General features: G+C 37.7%; 1 protein-coding gene across 1 annotated transcript in view; it reads left to right on the forward strand.

Annotated features, from left to right (window-relative positions):
* The window catches only part of CSMD3 (CUB and Sushi multiple domains 3), a gene marked incomplete at its 5' end in the record, with an annotated part of 1,439,134 nt that overhangs the window by 1,232,916 nt on the left and 181,210 nt on the right, over positions 1-25,008 (forward strand). Inside the window, 3 exons of the mRNA XM_007955674.2 lie at positions 152-276; positions 13,590-13,686; positions 17,091-17,195. Of these exons, the coding sequence (XP_007953865.2) occupies positions 152-276; positions 13,590-13,686; positions 17,091-17,195 (327 nt within the window). The remainder of the gene's footprint in view (positions 1-151; positions 277-13,589; positions 13,687-17,090; positions 17,196-25,008) is intronic.

The raw sequence follows: 25,008 nt of genomic DNA on the forward strand, positions 1-25,008 counted from the left end.
TTAATTTTATGATCTTTTTGAACTTTAAAAAGTGGTATTATTTAGTGATTGAAAGTCTAGTGTATGTCTAAGATGCTGTCTCTGCCATTTTATTCTTATTTTAATCCTTTGCCTTAGAGTTAACTCCCTCTCTTGGACTGGTTTATTTTAGTGCCCTGTGGTGGAATTTTAACTAAGCGCAAAGGGACTATTTTGTCTCCTGGATATCCTGAGCCTTATGACAACAATCTCAATTGCATATGGAAGATCACGGTGCCAGAGGGAGCTGGCATTCAAGTAAGGATGTTTAAAATTTTCTCTTCTTCATTGTTTGTCTGAGGTTAATCTTTTCAGAGATGATAGGATGAACATTATTTCTAATGTTTAGTAAATGTTTTTGACTGAAATTATTGAACTTGTTACCAGAAAGATTTATTGTGAGGGTTTATATATATATATTTGTAACCTACAAGTCATAGAAAGCCCAATTCAAGATGGTGTCAACAATAAGAAAAATGTGTTGTTTCACAAAACACAGAATCCTGAAGTAAGATGAGTCAAAACCAAAAAACCAAATCCACTGCCATCAAGTTGATTCTGATTCATAGTGACCCCCATTTGGTTTCCAAGACTGTAAATATTTATTGAAGTAGACTGCTTCATCTTCCTCCCATGGAGGAGCTGGTAGGTTTGAATCACTGATCTTTTGGTTAGCAGCCAAATGCCTTACCCACTATGCCACGAGAGTTCCTTAAGATGATGGATCAAGGATTATTTATTTCAGAGGTTCAGTTGTGTCATTCCTGATGCAGGTTATTTCTATCTTTCTGCTCTGTTGAAAGTCTTATCATGTTGACTTCTGTCCTCAAGTTTCCTTCCTCATCGTCTTCAGATGACCAAAACAGTTTCAGGCATAGCACCATTATACAGCAATAGCCAATGGCCAAAATGGCTTTTCCATAGTTAAGGAAACATTTCCACAAGCCTGCCAGCAGACTCTCCCTTATGTGTTTTTGGCCAAAATTGCAATCACATTCATTCTTCAGAAAAAGACAGGTGATAGGAAAAGATTAAGTATGATTTGGCTCAAACATATCAAGATTAACAACCTGGAGCTGTTGAGGAGTTCAGCCTCCACTGAAGTGAGCAGTTTTCTTTTAAATGAACAAAACAAAGTGTTCCTTAGCAAGAACAAAAAAAAAAAAAAAAATTGAAAAAAACAAACTCACTGCCATGGAGTCAATTCCAACTCATAGCAACCCCTTCTTGGGTTTACGAGGTGGTATCTCTATGGAAATAGATTGCCCCATCTTCCTTCTGAGGAGAGGCAATCAACAGTGCCTTTCATGTAACTTTCATGTAACAGTGTCTTTCATGTAACTTTCATTGTGGTCATTTACTGGGAGGAATTTTCCAATTACTGTTTTTCAAGGAGATTATATCTCGATAAATTGATGGTGTTTTACTGTTGATTCTGCCTATATTCTGTGGAAGGTAATTATATCTTTCATAAAAATAACTTACTTCTCCAATTGATTCACAAAGTTTTCTTCCAGAAACTTGACGTTTATAATAACATTGGAAATATTCAGCTGAACTTCTTGCTGTTCTTTTTTTGCTAGATACTATGAATTTGGTTCTGACTCATAGTAATCCTGCATACAACAAATGAAACACTGCCCGGTCCTCTGTCATGGTCATAATTGTTTCTGTATTTGAGCCCATTGTTGCAACCACTCTGTTAATGGATCTTATTGTAGGTCTTCCTCTTTTTCCACTGACCCTACTCTGGTAATGTAGTGCCTAAGGTACTTGACTGCTAACCAGAAGTCTGGTAGTTCAAACCCACCAGCCACTCCTTGGAATGAAGGTTAGGCAATCTACCTCCATAGTGATACCACCTGGGAAGCCCAAGTCAGGTCTGACTTAATGGCACATAACAACAACATACTTAATAGTAGGAGCTCTGGTGGCGTAGTGCCCAAGGCATTTGACAGCTAACCAGAAGTCCGCACACCACCTGAGTAATTTCATTAAACACCTACAATACTCTTATCACTTACTCAATTATCTGTAAGCTCATGAGGGCAGTAACCAAGTCAGTTCCTGCAGCTAGGTCAGTGCTTGGTGGTATATGCTCAGTAAATATGTTTAGAATGGATCAATAACCACCAACAATATCAGTGGAATTTTAACTATTTTATGGAGTCATTGCCACATGATGAACTAATATAACATCTGGGGTTGGGTATTTGTGTTTTATATTACTTGCCCTATGCAAAACTCTCCAAAAGCAGAAAAAATATATCAGTGACACAGTGAAATCTTTCACCAAGGAAGTTCTTTGTTTAATTATAATAATTTAGAAAACAAAACTTAACTTTAGGAAGGCATTTAGTAAACTAAGAAAGTTTGAAGTATGTTGGACTAAAAGTCTAACAAATGCTTTTTTTCCTCTAATTAATTCTTTGCATGAATGCTAATAGTAGACATATTATTAAATCACATCTGTATATTGGAAATTGAACTAACTTCACATAAAATCATATTTATTAATAAATGACAAGATACACCTACCTGCCTAGTATACTAGATTTAAAGCAATGCATATTTTATTTGACTGTTGGACTGAATATGTATGTGAATAAAGAAACACGAATATTCAGTAAATAATATATGAGCTGAAATGGGAAAATAACTGGTGAAAAGGAGAATAAGAAATATTTAGAATGGTGAAAAAACTACAAAAAATGTAGGATTGAAATTTCTTTGAAAATAACATCAAGAGATAGGCCAATTTGTCACATTAATATGAAATAAGAAGTCTGTGAATTTGTTTTGTTTGTCTGTTTATTTTTTAGCAAAGCGTATGGGAGGGAAAATTCTAGTGGAGCTAAATCCAACAATAACAGTGTTAATTTTCAAGCAAAGACTAATCTTTATGTGATGAATCATGAAAGTAATATTGGTTACATAATTATGTTAATTTGTAGAATGATCATCATGACTTAATATAATCTTCTAAACAAAACAATATGCCATTTGTGTGTTTGTATGCCTGGTTCTAATGATTAGAAATGTGTTCCTCAGTAAGCTAGCATATTACTATAATGGACAACTCCATCTAATCATAATTTCTGAAGGCTGAGTTAGTAGCTGCTTTTCAAATATCTTTTACTTTTTGACCCTCATTTGGTTTGCTGTCATAGAGGTTCACAGCCACGTTTGGAGACCTCCTGTATTATCCTACGGCATTGTCTGGTAGCTCTCTTGGCCATTACGTGTTTTTATACCCTCAATGCCTTATTACACCAATTCAAAATTTTCTCAGAATCCTAGTGGCATATTGCTTCTTTCCTAGCTGCTGTAACAAACTACTGCAAAATTGGTGGTTTGAAGCAACAGAAATGTATTTTCTCATAGTTTCAGAGGACACAAGTCTGAAATAAATTTCATTGTACCAAAGTCACGGTGTTGCCAGGATCAGGCTCTCTCTGGAGGCTTTTGGGGAGAGTTCCATCTCTCCTTCTTCAAGCTTCTGGGGGTTCCTGGCGTTCCCTGACTGGTGGCCACATCTCTCCAATCTCTGCCTTGGTGTTCACATTGCCTTCTTCCCTTCTTTGTGCATTAAATCTTCCTCTACTTCTCTCTTAAAAAGATGGCACTGACTGCATCTGCAGCATATCTGATAATCCAGGGTAATCTTTCCATCTCAGTAGCCTTAGTTTAATCACATCTTCAAAGAACTTCTCTTTTTCTAATTAATTAATTTATTTAAGAGTTTGTTTTACATTCAATGTTATGTGCACATTTAATTTCATTCCCCATTTACCATGTACAACCCTAACCCAGTATCCTCCCCTCCCTAGTGTGTAACCTTCCCCCTGTACCCCTCATATTTATGTTCTCCTGTTTGTCCTGCATTTCCTCAATTTGAAAGTTGGTCCTCTGGTGCCCAGGGGTCTACTGCTCTAAGGGATGTATCACCATAGAGTATGTGGGTGCATCATCTTGGGTTGAGTGGTCTGCGTGTACATCTGTTAACTTTTGAGATGTGAGCAGCCCCTGGTGATGAGTTTTATTCCAGGTGCAGAATGTATTCCAAGGCAATAGTATTGGGGGTCTCATCAATAATTCTGGTCATTATTGAGTTTTTGGATTTTGTTCCATGTTTTTCTTCCCACTCTATCAGGATCTCCAGATTGAATCCTTTCCTGAGTGGTTGGCATTGGTAGCTGGGCACCATCTAGTTCTTCTGGTCTCGAAGGCCATCATGTCCTCGGGCTGATTGCTTCCAAATGCCCTTGTTTTTCTTCCATTCTTCTTCACTTCCGATGCTAGGAGATCATTAGCTGCCTCTTAGATGGCCGCTTGAAAGCTTTTAAGACCCCAGTCACTACTTAACAATGTAGGATGTGGAGCAAGGCTTTTATGTATTTTGTTGTGCCAGTTGAGTCTGGTGCCCCCCAGTACTATGGTCCTGAGACAGTAGAGCTATTGGATTTCTCTCCTATAGTGTCTGGTTGTCTGTGAGGTACTTCTCTGTGTCTGTCTTCTATTGTTTCTGCAAGGAATACAGGTATTTTATATCACTAGTGTCTGTGTAAGATAGCCTCAATTGAATCTATCCTTGGTCTAGAGTATACTTCTGGTTACTGACCCCCATCTGATTGTCTCAGGTGTTTATGTGTTTATCTGTAGCCTGGTGTTTGGTGTTAATGGCAATGCAGCATTGTGGACACATTGGTTGGTATTAGTATCTGTCATCTATCTCTTATGTGCACAATTCGGTGTCTTTCCATTTCCCAATGTCATCATGGTGGCCACAAATCCTTTCCATATATCCCTCCTCCACCCATGTCAGCGTGTGAGCCCCAACTAGGCCGAAATTAGTCCTTCCCCTTCCCTCCCCAACTCAGTAAACTACAAAGTGAGTTCCCTTTCCCAAGCAAACCCTTTGTCTTTTTACAGTAATGGGTTCATACAGTACTTGTCTTTCTGCAATTGACTTATTTCACTCAGCATAATGTCCTCCAGGTTCATCGATGTTTTGAGATGATTCATGTATCCCTCATTGTTCTTTAATGTAGCATAGTATTCCATTGTGTGCATGTACCATAATTTGGTTATCCACTCAGCCGTTGATGGCCATTTAGGTTGTTTCCATCTCTGCTATAGTGAATTTTGCTATGATGAACATAGGTGTACATATGTCTGTCCATGTGCTATCTCTCACCTCTTTAGGATATATTCCCAGTAATGGAATTGCTGGGTCAAATGGCACTTCTATTTTCAGTTTTTTTAAAGAAACACTATACCGTTTGCCACAATGGTTGTACCATTTTACAATCCCACCAGCAGTGCACAAGAGTTCCAATCTCTCCACAACCTCGCCAGCATTTGTTACTATCTGATCTGTTGAACTTTGCTTTTATTGCTGGGGTGAGATGATATCTCATTTTGATTTGCATCTCTCCAGTGATTAATGATCACGAGCAATTTCTTATGTGTTTGTTGGCTGCCTGTATATCTTCTTTGGTGAAGTGTCTGGTCAAGTCTTTTGCCCATTTGTGAATCGGGTTATTTGTCTTTTTGGTGTTGAGTTGTTGAAGTTTTATATAGATTTGTGGAAAAGTCCTCTATCAGATATGTCATAGGAAAATATTTTCTCCTAATCTGTAGGTTGTCTTTTTACCTTTTTGATGAAATCTTTCGATGTGCACACGAATTTAAGTTTTAAAAGGTCCCAGTCATCTACCTTCTCTACTATCTCCTGCACATTCTGGGTTATGCTTGACAGTCTTTATGCCATAAATTAGGGCTCCCAGGTTTGCCCCTATTTTATCTTTGATTAATTTTATAGTTTTGAGTTTCACATTTAAGTCTTTGATGCAGCTTGAGTTTGTTTTTGTGTGTGGGGTGAGGTATGGGTCTTCTTTCATTTTTCTACAGGTGGATATTTAGTTTTGCCAGCACCATTTGTTAAAGAGGCTGTCTCTTCCCCATTTAATGAGTTTTGGAACTTTGTCAAAGATCAGTTGTCCATAGATGACTGGGTCTGTATCTGGACTTTGGATTCTGTTCCGTTGGTCTGTCAGTCTATCACTGTACCAATATCATGCTGTTTTGACTACTGTGGCTGTACAGTAGTTCTTAAGGTCTGGGAGTGTGAGACCTCCCACTTTGTTTTTCTTCTTGAGAAGTGCACTGCTTATCTTAGGTCTCTTTCCTCTCCATATGAAATTAGTAATTGGTTTTTCCATGTCCTTAAAAAAATTTGTTAGAATCTGGATAGGGATTGTGTTAAATGTGTGAATTGCTTTAGGTAGTATTGACATTTTCACAATGTTTAGTCTACCTATCCATGAACAAGGTAGCTTCTTCCATTTATGTAGTGCCCTTGATATCTCTTGAGGAAGTGTTTTATAGTTTTCTTTGTATAGGTCTTTTGTGTCTCTGGTGAAGTTTATTACTAGGTATTGTATCTTTTTAGTAGCTATTGTAAATGGCATTGTTTCCCTTATTTCTTTATCAGAAGACTATTTGTTGGTGTAGAAGAATGCAACTGATTTTTGTATGTTGACCTTGTATCCTGCCACTTTGCTGAACCTCTCTATTAGTTCCAGAATTTTTTTTTTTTGTTTATTGAGTCCCTTGGGTTTTGTATGTACAGGATCACATCACCCACAAATAGAGATAGTTTTAGTTCCTCCTTGCCAATTGTATGCCTTTCATTTCTCTTTCTTGCCTTATTCCCTGGCCAGGACTTCCAATACAATGTTAAATAGAAGTGACAGAGGGCATCTCTGTCTGGTTCCCTGTCGTAAGGGGAATGTCTTGAGTCTTTCTCCGTTACTAATGATGCTGGTTGTTGACTTTGCATACATACCCTTTATTATGTTGAGGAATTTCCCTTCTATCCCTATTTTGCTAAAGTTCTGCACAGGAATGGATGTTGGATTTTATCAAATGCCTTTTCTGCATCAATTCATATAATCATATGGTTCTTTTCTTTTGTTTTGATAATTTCAGTTTTCATTTGTTCTATTACCCACTATGTTTGAGCAGTGAGTTGTTCAGCTTCCATATGTTTGATGTTTTTTCCTTGCTCTTCCTATTATTAATTTTTAATTTTATAGCATTGTGGTCTGAGAAGATGTTTTGTAGTATTTCAGTGCTTTTGAATTTATTGAGGCTTGTTTTGTGTCCTAACATATGGTCTATTCTGGAAAAGGATCTATGTGCACTGGAGAAGAATGTGAATTGTGCTTTTGTTGGGTGAAATGCTCTGTATATGTCTATGAGGTCAAGTTGGTTGATTGAATTGTTGAGCTCTTCTGTATTTTTGTTGAGTTTTTTTCTCGTTGACCTGTCCCTCTTTGAAAGTTCTGTGTTAAAGTCTCCTACTACTATTGTAGAGTTTTCTATTATCCCTTTTAATAGAGTTAATATTTGCTTCACATATTTTGGAGCACTTTCATTGGGTGCATAAATATTTATTATTGTAGCATCTTCTTTGTCAATTGACCCATTCAGCATCATATAATGCCCTTTGTCTCTTACGATGTTTTTCACCTTAATGTCTATTTTATCAGAAATTAATATTTTCACTCCTGCTCTTTTTTGGCTTCCATTGGTTTGGCATATATTTTTTCCATCCCTTAACTCTTAATTTGTTTTTATCTTTGTATCTAAGGTGGGTCTCTTGTAGGCAGCATATCGACAGGTCTTCTTTTCTTATCCATTCTGCCACTCTCTTTGTCTTGATAGGTGCATTTACTCCATTCACATTGAGTGTAATTAGTGATTGGTATAAATTGATTGCGGTCATTCTATTGTGTTTTTTTGGTTGTGTTGTTGGTATCTCCTTGGTCCATATACTTTTGTGTGCTGAGTTTGGTTTGTTGGCTAATGCTTTCTCCCTTTTCTTCTTTATTGTTGATTTTGTGCTTATTAAACCCATATGTTTTCCTTCCTTCAGGATTTGCTTAGGGGGAATGTTACTTTTCTCTGTGGTTACCTTGGAGCATATTCTTGTCTCTGCATTTTTAGAACATTGTGTACTGTGAAGACATTGTCCTGTTTTCCTCTCCATTTGGAAGACTGTACTTAGAAGTTTTATTCCCTCTTATAGATTAGTTGCTGTTGTCATGTGCTGACTGACATTCTTGGTTTTTAGTGTACAGCATTTTATGATCTTATTTTGAGTTTCTACTTCTGATTTGGTTTTAGTGTTGATGCCACGTATCCTGATTTTGTTGATCTCTGTTGTGGGTTCTCTATTGGAAAGATTTCCTTAAGCATTTCTTGTAGAGTTGGTCTGGTTTTCACAAAATCCCTTAATTTCTGTTTGTCTGAAAATGCCTTGATTTTGCCCTCATATTTGATGGATAATTTGGCTGGATATAGGATTCTTCATTGGAAGTTCTTTTCCTTCAGTTTTTTATATATGCCGTCCCATTGCCTTCTTGCCTGCATGGTTTCTGCTGAGTAATCAGAACTCAGCCTAACAGTTTGATTATTATAAGTAATATTTCTTTTGTCCCAGGCAGCTCTCAAAAGTTTTTCTTTGTCTTTGGTTTTGAAGAGTTTGATTATAATATGCCTCAGTGTTTTTCTTTTGAGATCTATCTTGTGTGGGGTTCTATGAGCTTCTTGGACAAATATCTTTTATTCTTTCATGACATGGGGGAAGTTTTCTGTTAGCAGGTCTTCCACAATTTTCTCTGTTTTTTTTTTTTTTTTGTTTGTTTGTTTTGTTTTGTTTTCACCTCTTCTTGTACTGAAATTCCAATGAGTCATATGTTGTTTTTTCTCATGTCACCCATATAATTCTTAGGTTCTCTTCATTTCTCTTAAATCTTTGTTCTTATTTTTCTTCATACAGGCTGGTGTCCAGGAATTTGTCTTCTAGTTGAGATATGTGTTCTTCATATCTCATATTTACTCTTTTGTGCTTCTACTGTGTTGTGTAATTCTGTAATTTTGGTATTCATCTACTGGATTTCTACCTGCTGTTTTTGTATGAGTTCAGATTGTGCATTAATATTGTTATTTTGTTCTTCAATGATTTTCCTGAGATCTTCCAGGGAACTCTCTGTGTTCTCCTTGTTTCTGTTTGGGGTTTCCTTAGGCTCTTGTAAAGCTCTATAAACATATCTTCTAAATTCCTTCTCAGATAATTCTATTGCTCCCTCTTTCTCCATTATTATTGAGAACTTTGTTTGTGGTTTTGCTTCTAATGCCTTGTCCTGTTTTGTTGTTTGGTTTGAGGTTGCCTGTTGTTTCCTAGACATTCTGAGGTTGTCTTTAACTGTTGGTTATGTATTGATTTGTTTTGTCTTGGTTTTATGGTTTAATATTTTGATAAGGTGAAGCTGGTGTATTTTATTTTTTCAGTTATTAATTCAGATATGCTGGATTGCTCTGCAGTTTTCTTTGTGATGGTGGAATCACTGTGTGGAATGTGGATATGGGTTTCTATTTGTTGTAAAGAGGGTTTAGAGTTTGAATTGGGAGGGATTATGGTGGCTGAATGTGGTTTCTTCTATTGGATGAGTGAAATTATTGGTGGAAATGGTGGGAGCCGAAGATCAGGAGAAGGGAAGTTCCCTGTTGGTAGCAGTGATTTCTAGGGCTTTGAGCAGGCTGCTAATGACGAGGTTGTGCTGTTACTCACAGGCCTGCAGCACAATTTCAGCAAAGACTCCAGTTGTTAGGGGGTCACCACTTTCTGCCAGGCTCAGACAAATTCCCTGTTCCTGAGACCCCTCATTGCCAAAAAGCCAATCCAAGACAATTGTCCAGCTCCACGATCTGCCACAAGAGTTCCTGTCTCTGGTCTTTCCCACCCGCGGTACCAGCCCAACCAGCCCAGACCACAATCTGCCACCGGAGCTCCTCTGTGGGTCCGCCCACCCACAATGCCAACGATCCTCTCAGTTTCAACAGTACTGGAGTCAGGAGAGTGCTTGCTAGTAATCTGTGGCCCCAATATCACTGATAAAGTCAAGCACAGGCCTCTCAGTGCCACTAAGCTGACCCAAACCTGATCAGTGACCAGCTGTGGGGGCACCTCCCTGGGCCCACTTTCCTGCAGCACCAATGCACTCTCTGCTCAGTTTCAGTGGCACTGGATGTGCCCATTTGCACCTAGCCAACTCAAGTTACCAATAAAATCAGGTGCTGAAGGTAGATCCTTGGGGTGATTGCTGGTATGCTCATGTGGTGTGTCTTCTTCCTTAACCCAGGGAGGTCTTGGATGGCCTTTCTCGCCTGCTGGTCAACGCTTTCCCCAGGGAAGTCTTCAATGGCCTTTCTCAGCTACCTGTCAGTGCTCTGTAGGATAGATCTTCTGATCTTGTTATTTCCCCACCCCACGTCCCTTTCTCCTTTCTAATTCTACCCCTCTGAGTTTGGAGCACTCTGATTCAGTTAGTGGTTCAGAACACCAGAATCCCTAATTCAAACTGCTGTACCTAATTTTTCAAGCACTAAGATGCTCGGGGGAGCTCCGGTAGCTTAGTGCCTAAGGCACTTGACTGCTAACCAGAAGGCTGGAGGTTCAAACCCACTGGCCACTCCTTAGGAGGAAGGTTGAGCAATCTACTTCTGTAGTGATATTGCCTCGGGGCTGACTCAAGTGCACATAACAACAACAACAACAAGAAGACGAAACTCCATTTTGAATCCTCTTCAAAGGCTTTTTCCATATAAAGTAACATTTACAGTTTCCAGGAGTCATTATTCAGCCTACTGAAACTTATGTGTTGGGGTTTAAATAGCTTCTCTTACTCAAAATAGAGGTTTTCCTGGAGATGCTGATGGTTTTGTTTGTGCTGCTTCTGTACTCTCAGTGACTCAGAGGAAAAAAAGGATACATTATTGTGAAATCTTTACCCTTACTTTCTCCTTTACTGGAATCACACAGAAATCCCCTAATGTTCCCCGTAACAGGTCACGTGATATCTGAGTTCTTGTCTTATTACCTAGTGCTGCTATAACTGCAAGACCACAGGTGTGCGGCTTTAACAAACACAAGTTTATTTGCTCACAGTTCAGCAGGCTGGAAGTCCAAATTCCGTGTGTCAGCCCTTGGGGGAGGCCTTCTCTCTGTATTGATTCTGGAGGAAGGTCTTCATTCCTTGGTTGTCTGGTGATCTTCATGTGGTGTGGCATCTGTCTTCCCCATCTCTGCTTGCTTCTCTGTGCCTAATTGCTCTTTTTATATCTCAGAGGTTGTTGGCTTAAAACACATCCTTCACTTTTAGGGTCTCTTAGCTTAACAAAGAAAACACGTTCCCTAATGGGATTATAGTCACAGGTATAAGAGTTAAGATTTACAATGCATATTTTGGGAGAACACAATTCAATCCATAAAAGCCTTCCTTTGTTCGGTCCTGCTGACAACCTCATTTAGGCTTTCATTGCCTCTCACACAGGTACTGCAATGCACTTCAAAATTGTCTTTCTCCCTCTATTCTCTTCACCATGGCAGTGCTGTGCTTAAAATGCTGTTCTGATTATGTTTTCCTCCTTCTAAAACCTTCAGTAGAATATTCCTCAACTACGTAATTATCGTGCTGGGTTCATTCTTTCTATTCACCCTCCATTCAGTCTCTCTCTTTGCTAACATTCACCAAGTCCTTAATGTAGACTGGGTATTATTCTAAATCCTTCATACATATTAACAAACTCAGTCCTTACAACAAGCCTACCAATTAGCTTCTGTTATTACAACAATTTATGTGAGTAATCTAAGGCAGAGAGAAGTTAACACTTTTCCTATCGTCACACACCAGTGGCAAGGGGAACCAGAAATCTGCAATTTCAAATTCTTTGCCTCTAAACTTTCTGTTATTTATACACTAAGCTCTACTCTTTCTAACCTTTCTATGCTTTTTCCCCCCCTAACTTTACATGCATATTTCCCCTTATGTAAATACCCTCCACTGCGACTAAATTGTATTACTGATGGCTCACTAAGTCCAGTTCATGGTTGCTTTCTCTGTATCTTTACTAAATAGTTTATTGTAGCAGAAAACTTCTCTCTATTGTAAACTTAGCCCAGTGTCTACTTTTGCATGAATCCCTGTATTTTTCCTTAGCTCAGTGTGATTCTTTTCATTCCCTAAATTAAAAGAAAAGGAAGATTACATGTGATAAGGAAGCTGAAAATTGGTTAAGTTAGTGGTTTTTATACTGCAATTATACAGCCTTAATTTTGCTCTTTTTCCTGCTCTGAAATATGGCCATTGGGTCCAACGCCAATCACACAGGCAGGAGATCTGTTGCCATGTGGCACTCACTCCTGGAAGATCAGTATTCACTTGAATGAAAGAATGGTCATAGGATATTTTTTTCAGATAAGCAATGTTTAATGAATGCAATTGTTATAATTATTTAGTGAATGGACAAAGTGCTGACATTTTAACAGACTTTAGCCAAATAAATAAATAATATTTTCAAAAAGTTATCCTTTTCCCTTCAACAGAACTGCAGAACATTTAATAAACAAAGAATGAAATAGATAGTATCTGCAATTGTCAGAGTCCTACAGAAACACAAGCTGTGCCAAGTGATGTGCAATGAAGTAACACATGCCTCTTTCTTTAAATAAAATGTAATATCTATAAGAGAATAATACTCTAGCATTTACCCTTTCAACATCCAGGTCTTCCATATTTATTTAGTTCCTATAAATCCATTCATAAAAATAATTATAAAGTATGTCTCTTAAGTGATTCAAAATATCCTTTTTATCCATCTATACTGAGCTCTATTAAATATGTCCATAACCAAAAAATCCAAAACCGTATCAGTGAGTTGATTCTGATTCATAGTGACCCTATAGGACAGAATAGAACTGTCCCATAGGGATTTCAAGGCTGTAAATTTTCATGGGAGCAGACTGCCACACCTTTCTTTTGCAGAGCCACTGGTGGGTTCAAACTTCCGAACTTTTGGTTGGCAGCCCAGTCCTTTAACCACTGTGACACCAAGCCTCCTTAAACATATTCATTGGCAATAGCCTTACTTCTATTTTTATTAAATAGAGAGAACAAAATATGCTGCAAGGAAAGGAGAAAATAAAATATATTTCTATCCAGGAATAAACCTGGTTCTACAAACATATTGTGTGAGGTCCTATATACTCGAAGATCACAAATCTGATGATTTTTCTGTAGCTTGGAAATGATTATTTCCCAAATGAGAAAACTCAATGTTTGAAAAGAATATAATGCTTCCAAACATAAAAGTTAATCAGTTGTTTGGACCAGGCATTGGACTGCCTGTCACTAAGTCATTAGTAGATTAACCCAAAGCTTTTCATAAAAGGAACGTGATAGTGACAGACATTCTCAAGGTCATCCCCATAGAGAAAAGTACTCAGTGTTTGTAAGTCTTTTCTTATAATAAAAATCTGCCTGTATAGTAGGGTAGTGCCCTAATGGCAAAGATCAGTTCCATGAAAACCCTTCTATGCAATACTATGATGATATGAGTGCAGCATCTGAGCTCTTGCTCCCTGGGGGGATGACTAGACTGCAACATATTTGTATGTTCAGAAATATAGGTTTACATTCTTACCAGCAATTGTTATTTCCCAGGTGCAAGTTGTCAGTTTTGCTACAGAACATAATTGGGATTCACTGGACTTTTATGATGGGGGTGACAACAATGCTCCAAGACTTGGAAGTTATTCAGGTAAATAAAAGCCTGAGCTTAATTATAGTACAGATGTAATTAGAAATGTAAAGTCTCCTTTTTAAAAAGAGCTCTCTAGACGTCTGATTTTGTGATTTTAATTTGCTTTCACTAATTATATACAATGAAATAAATTACAAGGTTAGAGTAATAAAAAAAATTTAAAGATAACATTAAAATTGCTATTTAAAATCATACTATATCCTTGCTGTGTATGTATAATTATTGACACTTTATGTTAATGCTAATATTTTCATCTTTACTCTGGTTCACAAATAATAAGTATTCTTTTTCCCTAAAAGGAAAAAAAAGAAAAAACAATAGTTAAAAGCTCAATACTATGTAAAATTTCAACAATAAGTGAAGAATTTGGTAATTACGATCTATACACTCAGTGGAATATTAAGTGGTCATTAAAATAATTATAGAGACTAAGTGGCAACATGGCAATGCTACAAGGTACTATAAAGGTAGAGTGACTGGAACACAAAATTATCGGTGAAATGAATAACATTGTATAAAATTAATACATGCATATAAAAACAACCCCAGAGGAAATACAAAATAAATAAAATAGTTTGGTGTAAGCAAGGAAGTGACTTATTTTTCTGTTATTTCAGCTTTGTTCAGCTTTTTTAAGGTAATATATGCAATAATATAAATGCTTCCTTCAACATAATAGAAGGCAAAACAGAGTTTTACTTTGTTAAGATTACTATTATAGTTGTTAAACTCTGGAAATATGAACCTTGCTAATATTTTAATGTATGCGTTCCAGATATGCAAAAGTAAGTTTTAACGGGTTTAAGCTCTGATGACCAATTGTTCAGCTAGCCAGTAAGGAAAAGAAAGACAAGATCTAGAGCAGAGTGAGTTGCCTTAGGTATAAAAAAATAATTTATCACATTTAGATAAAAATCTTCTTGGAAAAACCTTATAAAATATCAAGTACACTTCTGTTTATAATAGGTTAGATGTAGCACTTTCTTAACAATAAATATAGCAATGAAAATGAAAAAGTAATGAATAACATCTATGGATTACTGAGTGGTAGCTCTGCCCCAGGCAACAAATTAAACGTTCAATTCACAATTCCTCATTTGATCTTTCTAGCACTTCTGTAAGGTATTTAGGGCTTAGAGAGCTTAGGTTGTCTCAATTGTACAGCTAACGTCAGAATGGAATTGAGACCCAGCTGCTCTGCCTCCAGAGCCGAACTCTTAATCATAAAGATCCACCTAGAGACTGAAGATAGGTGGAGTCACCTGTTCAGTTTCTGTTTACTTCTGGATTCACTGATTCTGGGTAGGACATGATGGCAGAGGGCAAGATCAGAAAAAAAGCAGTTGTGTGTTGTGTAATGTATGATTTCTGATTTCTTCAAGAGAAAGCGTCAGTGGTTAAAGTCTACAAGATTGTGAAAAGCAATCATGAAGTAACAGTTGATTGAAAACAATGCAGCACTCTCATACGCTTGTTGAATGTTATCTTAAAATGTGGGAGAAGAGGCGGTTACTTTTATGCCGGTCTTTTCAAACTGCTTGAGTTATAAGCTGAAGGATCTTGAACTATTACTTTGCTCAGTGTTAAATAGACAAAAAGTACTTAAATCAAGGAGGCATTTTATATTTCCAAGTTCAATAATTGAATAAACTAATGTTAAAGTACCAGCCACTCCTCGGAAGGAAGGTTGGGCAATCCTACTTCCGTAGTGATACTGCCTCGGAAACCCAAGGAGGGGTCGCTATGAGTCGGTGCTGACTCCACGGCAAACAACAACAACAATGTTAAAGTACTCTAAAATGCAAAAGAACATCATTATGATGCGTTTCCTTAAAGATAAGAGACAAGGCTAACACTCTTCCATGGCTGGGATTTTTTGAAAGCTACCTACCTACAAGCTTTGCTGTCTGGGTATGAGAGACATTAAAGTTCTTCACATGGTATGAAAAACCCATTGTTGTTGAGTACATTCAGATTCATAGTAGCTAATATGTTAGCTGGGAGCTCTGGTAGCATAGTGGCTAAGACACTTGCCTGCTAACCAGACGGCTGGCGGTTCAAACCCACCAGCCACTCCTCGGAAGGAAGGTTGGGCAATCCTACTTCCGTAGTGATACTGCCTCGGAAACCCAAGGAGGGGTCGCTATGAGTCGGGGCCGACTCGACGGCACATAACAACAACAACAATATGTTAGCTACTATGCCCCGGAGTTTCTAAGGCTGTAATCATAATGGAAGCAGACTGCCTCATCTTTCTCCTGAGGAGCAAAGGAAACCTTCCAACCTTTCCCTTAGCAGCCAAACAATTAACCATTTCTCACTAGGGCTCCTTTGAGGTGGTATAGAACATATATTATGAGCTCTGATAGCATAGTGCCTAAGGCATTTGACTGCTAACCAGAAGGCTGGTGGTTCAAACCCACCAGCCACTCCTTGGAAGGAAGGTTGAACAATCTGGTTCCGTAGTGCTACCACCTCGGAAACCCAAGGAGGGGTCACTATGAGTCGGGTCCAACTTGATGGCACATAGCAACAACAACAACAGAACATATATTAAAAAAATATGTGTAATCACTAATAGGAGCTCTGGTAGCTTAGTGCCTAAAACACTTGACTGCTAACCAGAAGGCTGGTGGTTCAAACCCACCAGCCACTCCTCAGAAGGAAGATGGGGCAATCTACTTCCATAGTGATACTGCCTCAGAAACCCAAGGAGGGGTCCCTATGAGTTGGGTCCGACTTGATGGCACATAACAACAACAATCACTGATAAAACACTCTGCCACCAAGCCCATTCTGACACATAGTGACCCTATAGGAGAGCACAGAACTGCCCTATAGGTTTTCCAAGGCTGTAATCATTATGGGAGCAAATGTCCACATATTTGTCTCTTGAGCAGCAAATGGGTTCAAACTACTGACCTCTTGGGTAGCAGCTGAGCTCTTTAACCACTGTGCTACCAGGGCTCCTTATGAAGTGGTAAGTGAACATGTCATCTGAAGTCATACAAAGTTTTACATTACTCAACCATAAAAATACATGCAAAAAATAAAATTATTTCTTATTAGCTCATGCATAGAAAATTGAAATCCACATGAAATTGAAAACATTTATTTTAGCTAAACTGTAAAATTTAGTAGCTTGAATTTCCCCAGCTGCCTTTTGCTCCTACCTACTTTTAAGAAGCTATCTAAAATGATCTCAAAGATCTGTCTCTTAGCAAATGAGATAATCAGGAACAGCAAAATGAAAAAGGAACGTAGACAAATATTTATATTGAAATGTGTTTGATACTAATTTAGTGATGATCTATTGGCTGACTAGTAGGTAACTTACTGAATTTCACCACATTGCTTTCTGTATTGTGGTCATTGACCTGCCATTTCATTTATCATTTCAGGCACAACAATACCCCATCTTTTGAACAGTACATCTAACAATCTATATCTAAATTTTCAATCAGATATCAGTGTTTCTGCTGCAGGATTTCACCTGGAATACACAGGTAAAAATAATATTATGGTATATTCATTAAAGTTAAATGTAAACCTTTATTTCATTCAAAAAATACTTCCCTGAATATAGGAATTACAGTGACTTCGCCAAAAAGGAATATTCAGTCTTATATTCTTAAGGTTTTGAAATGTTTCTTTTATTCAGTTACAAATTATATGTGTATAGTTCTATTGACTTTCAGCATAATTTGTAAGTATTTTCAAAATGTGGGCAAAGTTAATAGATCCTGTAGAAATTTGGGAACTCAAATTGGAGGAAGTGGCTTTTATTGTTAAATATTTTTGTTGTTACGTGCTGTCGAGTTGGCTTCTACTCTGATGAACTCGTATAGAAGAACTGAAATGTTGCTGGGACCTGCACTATCCTCACAGTATTTGCTATGCATAGTTTTGACCACTGCATCAAAAGTCTTATTGAGGATCTCTCTATTTTTCGCTGACTCTCTACTTCTGCATAGGAAATATATATTCACTTTCCTACTCCTTAAAATAGTTTTAGACACATAACAGATGAGGTAGCCAATTAAATACATTCATGGGACATGATGGTTTATTTTCCCTATCATATACTATGAGAAGTGTAATTAGGTAATTATGTTTGTAGTGCCTAAGGCACTTGACTTTTAACCAGAAGGCTGGCGGTTCAAACCCACCAGCCACTCCTCGGAAGGAAGCAATCTACTTCCATAGTGCTACTGCCTCGGAAACCCAAGAAGGGGTTGCTATGAGTTGGGTCTGACTCGACGGAACATAGCAACAATAACAACAACATGGATATTTATACATTTACTCATTCTCTGGCTAAAACGTGAGCTTCAAGAAGACAGGATCTGTCAGGAAGAAAGAACCTTGTCCATTTAATTAGTCATTGTGTCTCTAGCACTGAGCCCAATCTTGAATCTTGTTAGGTTCTAAAAGTCCATTTGCTGAATCCATAAATGAAATGAACGTGTGAGCTCAAAACTTGGAAGTAGAAGATGAAAAATATATGACATTGGCATATGCAATTATCACCAGTATACCAATGCTGACACTGACGTTTACAGAGATTTGGAATATAGATATGTAAAACTAAAAAAAAAAAAAAATAAAGAGAAAACAACCAAACTCACTGCTGTCCAATTGGTCCCAACTCATAGTGAGGCCTCCTTGGGTTTCCACGGCGATATCTCTACAGAAGTAGATTGCCCAAACTTTCTTCCAAGGAGTGGCTGGTGGGTTTGAACTGCCAGCCTCTGGTTAGCAGTCAAATGCCTTAGCCACTATGACATCAGATCTCCCAGTATATATATGATGTAGGCATCTTAAAATTATGTACTACTTGTCTCTGCATCCTAGAGGTACCCCATTGAAGATTACCTCCTCAACATTTCTTTGTCCAGGCCACTCATTTCCCACTGTAACATTATTGCCTACCCTGGAATTTCTGATAGAAGAGAAATTCTCTATGGGAAAGAACAGAGATTGTAGGGTTTTCTGCAAGTATAGTCATGCACTAAATACATAGTGGTTAATTGATTTTTAATATTTTGGGGGGTTTTACAGTGAAATGTTTTATCTTTACTTTCCTGCTCCTTTTAGCCTCAGATACAACAATGTAATTATTGTAATAAAGTTACATGACAAATATATAGATGATTCATTCACTCATGTTTCATTTAACCAGCTAATCTTTTGAATATATATGTATTCTTTGCCAGGTTCTATGCTTGACATGGGGCATACAAAGATAAATATGTCATGTCCTCCTTTTTGATGAGATCACAGGATAGTAAGGGGGACAGAGATAAAGAAATAATACAGTATTATGAAGTCAGTAATAGAGATGTTTACTAAAAGAAGTAAGTAATTAGTTCCAACCAGGAAGTCCAGGCCAGATATCAAACAGGGTGAACCCTTGAGATGAGTCTTAAGGAAGAAGCATGAATTTAATAATTAAATATTTTCAACAGAGGGAATTTCATGCTCATATAGAGCTGTGGAAAGTGATGCGTTAGGGAATTTTTGATTGGTTATGAGGGTTTGAGAACAAAGTTTGAGGCAACATCTAGAGCTAAGACTTTGTATAGCAGGATCATCCATGAGAGGTGTAGGATATCATAATCAGGAATTTTATTTCCTTGTAGTTGAGCCAATGGAAAATTAGCTTATATTTTCCTACTTATACATAATACAGTCTCTAAATTATGAACAAGTTGTGTTCCTAAGTTTGTCTTTAAGTCAAATTTGTATGTAAATCAGAACAATTAGGTATGGATCGTATGTAATATCAGTCAAATATTTATATTAGTATATAGTATATAGTGTACCTTTCTATGTATACAAATATTAAAGAAAAACTTCATAAAACATCTTTAAGTAAATAATGTTGTTGTTGTTGTTATGTGCCGTCAAGTCAGACCCGACTCATAGCGACCCCTCCTTGGGTTTCCGAGGCAGTATCACTATGGAAGTAGATTGCCCAACCTTCCTTCCGACGAGTGGCTGGTGGGTTTGAACAGACAGCCTTCTGGTTAGCAGTCAAGTGCTTTAGGCACTATGCTACCAGGGCTACAGCAATAATAATGTTTTGAAATATGTAGCAAAGTAACATCCATTGACTATTATGAGCCAAATGCATGTACCTCAAACTTTTAGAACAAGAGGCTTTAGAGGGCTTGCTTCATTTCTATAGGTGGTAGGTAAGTTGGATGACCATAAGCTGGTAACCATTTGTACATATCATATTCATATTCATAAACATATCAAACATATCAAAATGACCATTTTTAAGTCCCAGGTATACAACTTTTGCATTGCTAAAATGCACCATTGAATGCTGAAGGGAACATTTATTTGTATAAGATAAATGGTACATATATAATTAAAATTGAATGCAATTATTTACCCAATTATCTATAATATATTTCAAACAGCTTTTATTGGTTCCAAAAACCAAACCAAACTTACGGCCACAGAGTTAATTCCGATTCATAGTGACCCCCATTGAGTTTCCAAGGCTGTACATCTTTATGGAAGTAGATCTCCCCGTCTTACTTCTGCAGAGTCCTGGTGGATTTGAACCACTCACTTCTTCTGGTTATCAACCAAATGCCTTATCCGCCACAAGACCAGAGTTCCTTTTTTATTGGTTAGAAACTATTAATTATTCTCAATAAATGAAGGAAGTTGAAGTATATCTTAATCAATGACTAATAGCACCTAACCTTATCAGACAAGGAGTTACGGTAGCACAGTGCCTAAGGCACTTGACTGCTAACCAGAAGGCTGGCAGTTCAAACCTACCAGCCACTCCTTGGATGGAAGATGGGGCAATTCACTTCCCTAGTGATGCCGCCTTGGAAACTCAAGGAGGGGTCGCTATGAGTCGGGTCCGACTGGACGGCACATAACAAAAACAACAACAACTTATCAGACAGTGACTCTAGACTTTTACTGCTGCTCTTTAGTGAAAGCATTGACTAGTGGATTTGAAAAAACAAAAACCAAACTCACTGCCTTCAAGTTGGATCCGACTCATAGTGACCTCTCCTTGGGTTTCCAAGGCGGTATCACTATGGAAGTAGATTGCCCAACCTTCCTTCCGAGGAGTGACTGGTGGGTTTGAACCACCAGCCTTCTGGTTAACAGTCAAATGCCTTAGGCACTACACCACCGGAGTCATAGTGAATTTATATCTTCTGGCAATTTTAAACTTGAAAACTAATTTTGACAGGCAGGCTCATTGTTATTTCTGCTTGGTGCCATCATGTCAGTTCTGATTCAGAGTTACCCTGTGTATAACAGAGGAAAATACTGCCCAGTCCAGAACCAATCAAAACCATTACTATAGTTGATCTCATTGTTGCAGGCACTGTGTCAATCCATCTTTTGAGGGTCTTCTTTTCTGGTGACCTCCTACTTTAGCAAGCATGATGTTCATTTCCAGGGACTGGTCTCTCCTAATAACATGTCCACAGTACATGAGATGAAGTCCTGTCATCCTCACTTCTAAGAAGCATTCTGGCTATACTCCTTCCAAGACAGATTTGTTTGTTCAGACTGCCAGAAGGCAGCCTATGGTACATTTAATATTCTTTGCCAATAATATAATTCAAAGGCATAAGTTCTTCTTTGGTCTTCCTTAATCATTATCCAGCTTTTGCAGGTATAAAAGAGAATGGAAAATATGACTTGATTTAGGCTCAACTTAATCCTCAAAGTGACATCTTTGCTTTTTAACACTTTAAAGAGGTCCTTTGCAACATATTTTCCAATGCCTTTTCTTTCTTTTTTTTTTAATTTTTATTATGATTCGAGTGAAAGTTTACAGAGCAAATTCTTTTTCCATACAGCAATTCATAGACATTTTGTTTCATGACATTGACTTCAATTCCCCACAATGTAATAGCTTTCTTCCCACTTTCTCCCTGTAGTTACCTCTTCCCTGTTCTTCCTTCCCATGTCCTCTTGCCCCAAGCTGTCTCCCTGTGAAAACACTGCCCTTCTATTCTCCCACAATTGATCGATTGATTGTTCCAAGGAGTTTATCTAGCTGATGTAAATGTTCACCCCATATACCTGTTTATTGTTTGGATGGAAGCCAGGAGAGCGAGTTAGTTCCAGACCTGAACGGTAACTAGGGACCATAGTCTCAGGGCCCTATCAGACCAGCAAACCTGGTCTTTTTCCTATGACTTTGAATTTTATTCCACATTGTTCTCCCACTCTATTCAGGATCCCCTGCACTCATCCCCCTCAGAATGGTTGACAGTGGTAACCGGGCACCATGTACTTCTTTCAGTCTCATGGTCATATAGGCTGAGGATGGCATGGTCTACCAGTCCCTTGTACACATTGTTTCCATATGTCTTTGGCTTTCTTCTTCTTTTTTTTTGCTCTGGATGAGGAGAAACCTCTCATTGCAGCTATTTGGGCATTTTCAAGCTTTTAAGATATCAGTCACTACTCACCGAAGTAGGATGTAGAACAATGTTTTTGTGTAGTATGTTATGCCAATTGAACTGATGTCCCCTGAGACCATTGTCCCGAGCCCCAGCCCCTTGGCTGTGACCAAGAAGTCACCAAAACCTTGCCCCTTTTCAGCTCTGCTATACACCAGGATATGCTTACAGCATTTACAATACATATATAGAAACATGTGTTTCTATACATGATCATGGGCACACTCCCTGCTGCCTAGACATACATGATCATTCAGCCTGTCTACCGATCTATCCACCCTTAGATCAATGCTTGCTTTCACTAACAATGCAGTACTATACATGCAAAAGGTTTCATCTTTGTTGTCTGTTGTTGGTGTTGTGGCCACCATGTTGATCACTTACTTTTGGTACACTGCCATTCCCTTCCCTCAAATCAATACTTGTCTCTACCTATTTAGCATTGTTCCTCACTCTCCCCTCCCATCCCTGGTAACCAGCAAAGAAATCTTCCTTCCACATATAAACCTTTCCTTGACTTTTTATAATAGTGAACTTACACAATATTTGTCCTTCCATGTTTTATTTCACTCAGCATAATGTTCTCTAAGTTCATCCACATTATGCAGAGTTTCACATTATTCATTAGTGTCGCACAGTATTCCATTGTGTGTATATACCATAGCCTGGTTATCCATTCTTCTGTTGATGGGCACTTAGGTTGTTTCCATCTGTTTGCTATTGTGAAGAGTGCTGTAATGAATGTGAGTGTGCATATATGTTCTTGTCCTGGCTCTCACGTCATTAGTATATATATTCCTAGTAATGGAAATGCTAGGTAAAATGGTATTTCTAATTCCAACTTTTTAAGGACTCACCATATGAATTCCCACAATGGTTGTAACATTTTACAGTCCCACCAGCAGTGTATGAGAGTCCCAGTCTTTCCACATCCTGCCCAGCATTTGTTATTTTCTGTCTTGTTGAACTTTGCTATTAGTATTGAAGTGAGATGATATCTCACTGTTGTTTTGATTTCCATCCTCTAAAGGCCAATGATTACGATCAATTCTTCATGTGTTTGTTGCAGCCTGAATATCTTCTTTGGTGAAGTGTCTATTCATGTCTTCTGCCCATTATTTAATTGGATTGCTTGTCTTTTTCTTGGTTGAGGTGTTGGAGTTTTCTATAAATTTTAAAGATAAGCTCCTTTTCAGATATGTCATTGCTGAATATTTTTCTCAATCCGTAGTTCTCTTTTTACTCTTTTGGTGATGTCCTTTATTTCTTCACTGATGCTTCCATGGGTGTTGATTATGGATCCAAGTAAAGTGAAATCTTTGACAACTTCAATCTTTTCTCCATTTATCATGATGGTGCTTATTGGTTCAGTTGTTAAGATTTTTGTTTTCTTTGTGTTCAAGTGTAATTCATACAGAAGTTTTTGATTTTCACATGTAGCTGAAAGTCTTCTTCACTTTCAGTAAGTAAGGTTGTGTTATTGGCCTATCACAGGTTGTTAATATGTCTTCCTCTAATCCTGATGCCATGTTCTTTTTCATATACTCCAGGTTTTTGAATTATTTGCTCAGCATACAATTTGAATACACGTGAAGAAAGGATACAACCCTGTTACAAACCTTGCCTGATTTTGAAATACATGGTATCTCCTTTTACTGTTCAAACCATCACCTCTTTGTCTATGTAAGGATTCCACATGAGCACAGTGAAGTGTTTTGGAGTTCCCACTCTTCACAATGTTATCCATAATTTGTTATGATCCACATAGTCAAATGCCTTTGCAGTCGATAAAACACAAATAAACATTTCCCTGATGTTCTCTGCTTTCAGCCAATGTCTATCAGACATCAGCAATAATTTCCTTCATTCAAAGTCCTCTTTTGAATCAGAATTTTTCATAGTTCCCTGTCAATATGTTGCTGTATCCATTTTTCAATCTTCTTGTGCAAAATTTTACTTATATGTGACATTAATGGTATTTTTGGGTAATTCATTCCATTCAATCATCTTCCTTTGGAATTGGCAAAATATGGATCTCTTCCTGTTGATTTCCCAGGAGGCTGTCTTCCAATTTTCTTGGCATAGATGAGTGAATGTTTCCAGCATTGCATCTGTTTGTTGAAACATCTCAATGGGTATTCCATCAATTCCTGGAGCCTTGTTTTTTGCTAATGCCTTCAGTGCATCTTGGGCTTCTTTCTCCAGTACAGTGCTTCTTGAACATATGCTGCCTCAAGAAATGATTGAACAATGATCAATGCTTTTTGTTTTACCATCTCTCTGTATTCCTTCTATCTCCTTTTGATGATTCCTGTGTCACTTTTTTTTCCCCATAGAATCCTTCAATATGCAGGCATCTTTAATCATGATCTTTAATTTTAAAAATAATGCTGAGTACTTAGTATATAAAATATATTCTGATGAGAGCTCTAGGGAAGAAGAGTGTGACAGAATTCAATTCCTAATCTAGTGAAACTTTTATTATATAGAATGTTTTTTTCCTATATACTTGGAATTGTTTACCGACCTATATATAGTAACTAATTATCTCAAGAAAGTGAATCATCAAGTCATGTCTATGTCTTCTGAATCAATTATCTGAAGTGAACTAAAAAATGTGTGAAAAATTTTGCCATTGGCTGTGAATGATGTGAGAAAAATAATGCATCAATATATTCTAGGTAAAATTACTTTAAATATAAAGACTACGAACTTGGCATGTGAGACTATTCTTGAAAAATGGCATTTAATTTGTTAGATTTGAATTCACAGAGTGAGCTCTGGTAGCATAGTGGCTAAGGCACTTGACTGCTAACCAGAAGGCTAGTAGTTCAAACCCACCAGCCACTCCTCGGAAGGA

The sequence above is a fragment of the Orycteropus afer genome, unplaced genomic scaffold (genome assembly GCF_000298275.1).
Source record: "Orycteropus afer afer isolate SDZICR_OR568_19922 unplaced genomic scaffold, OryAfe1.0 scaffold00530, whole genome shotgun sequence".
In the NCBI taxonomy this organism is placed as follows: Eukaryota; Metazoa; Chordata; class Mammalia; order Tubulidentata; family Orycteropodidae; genus Orycteropus; species Orycteropus afer.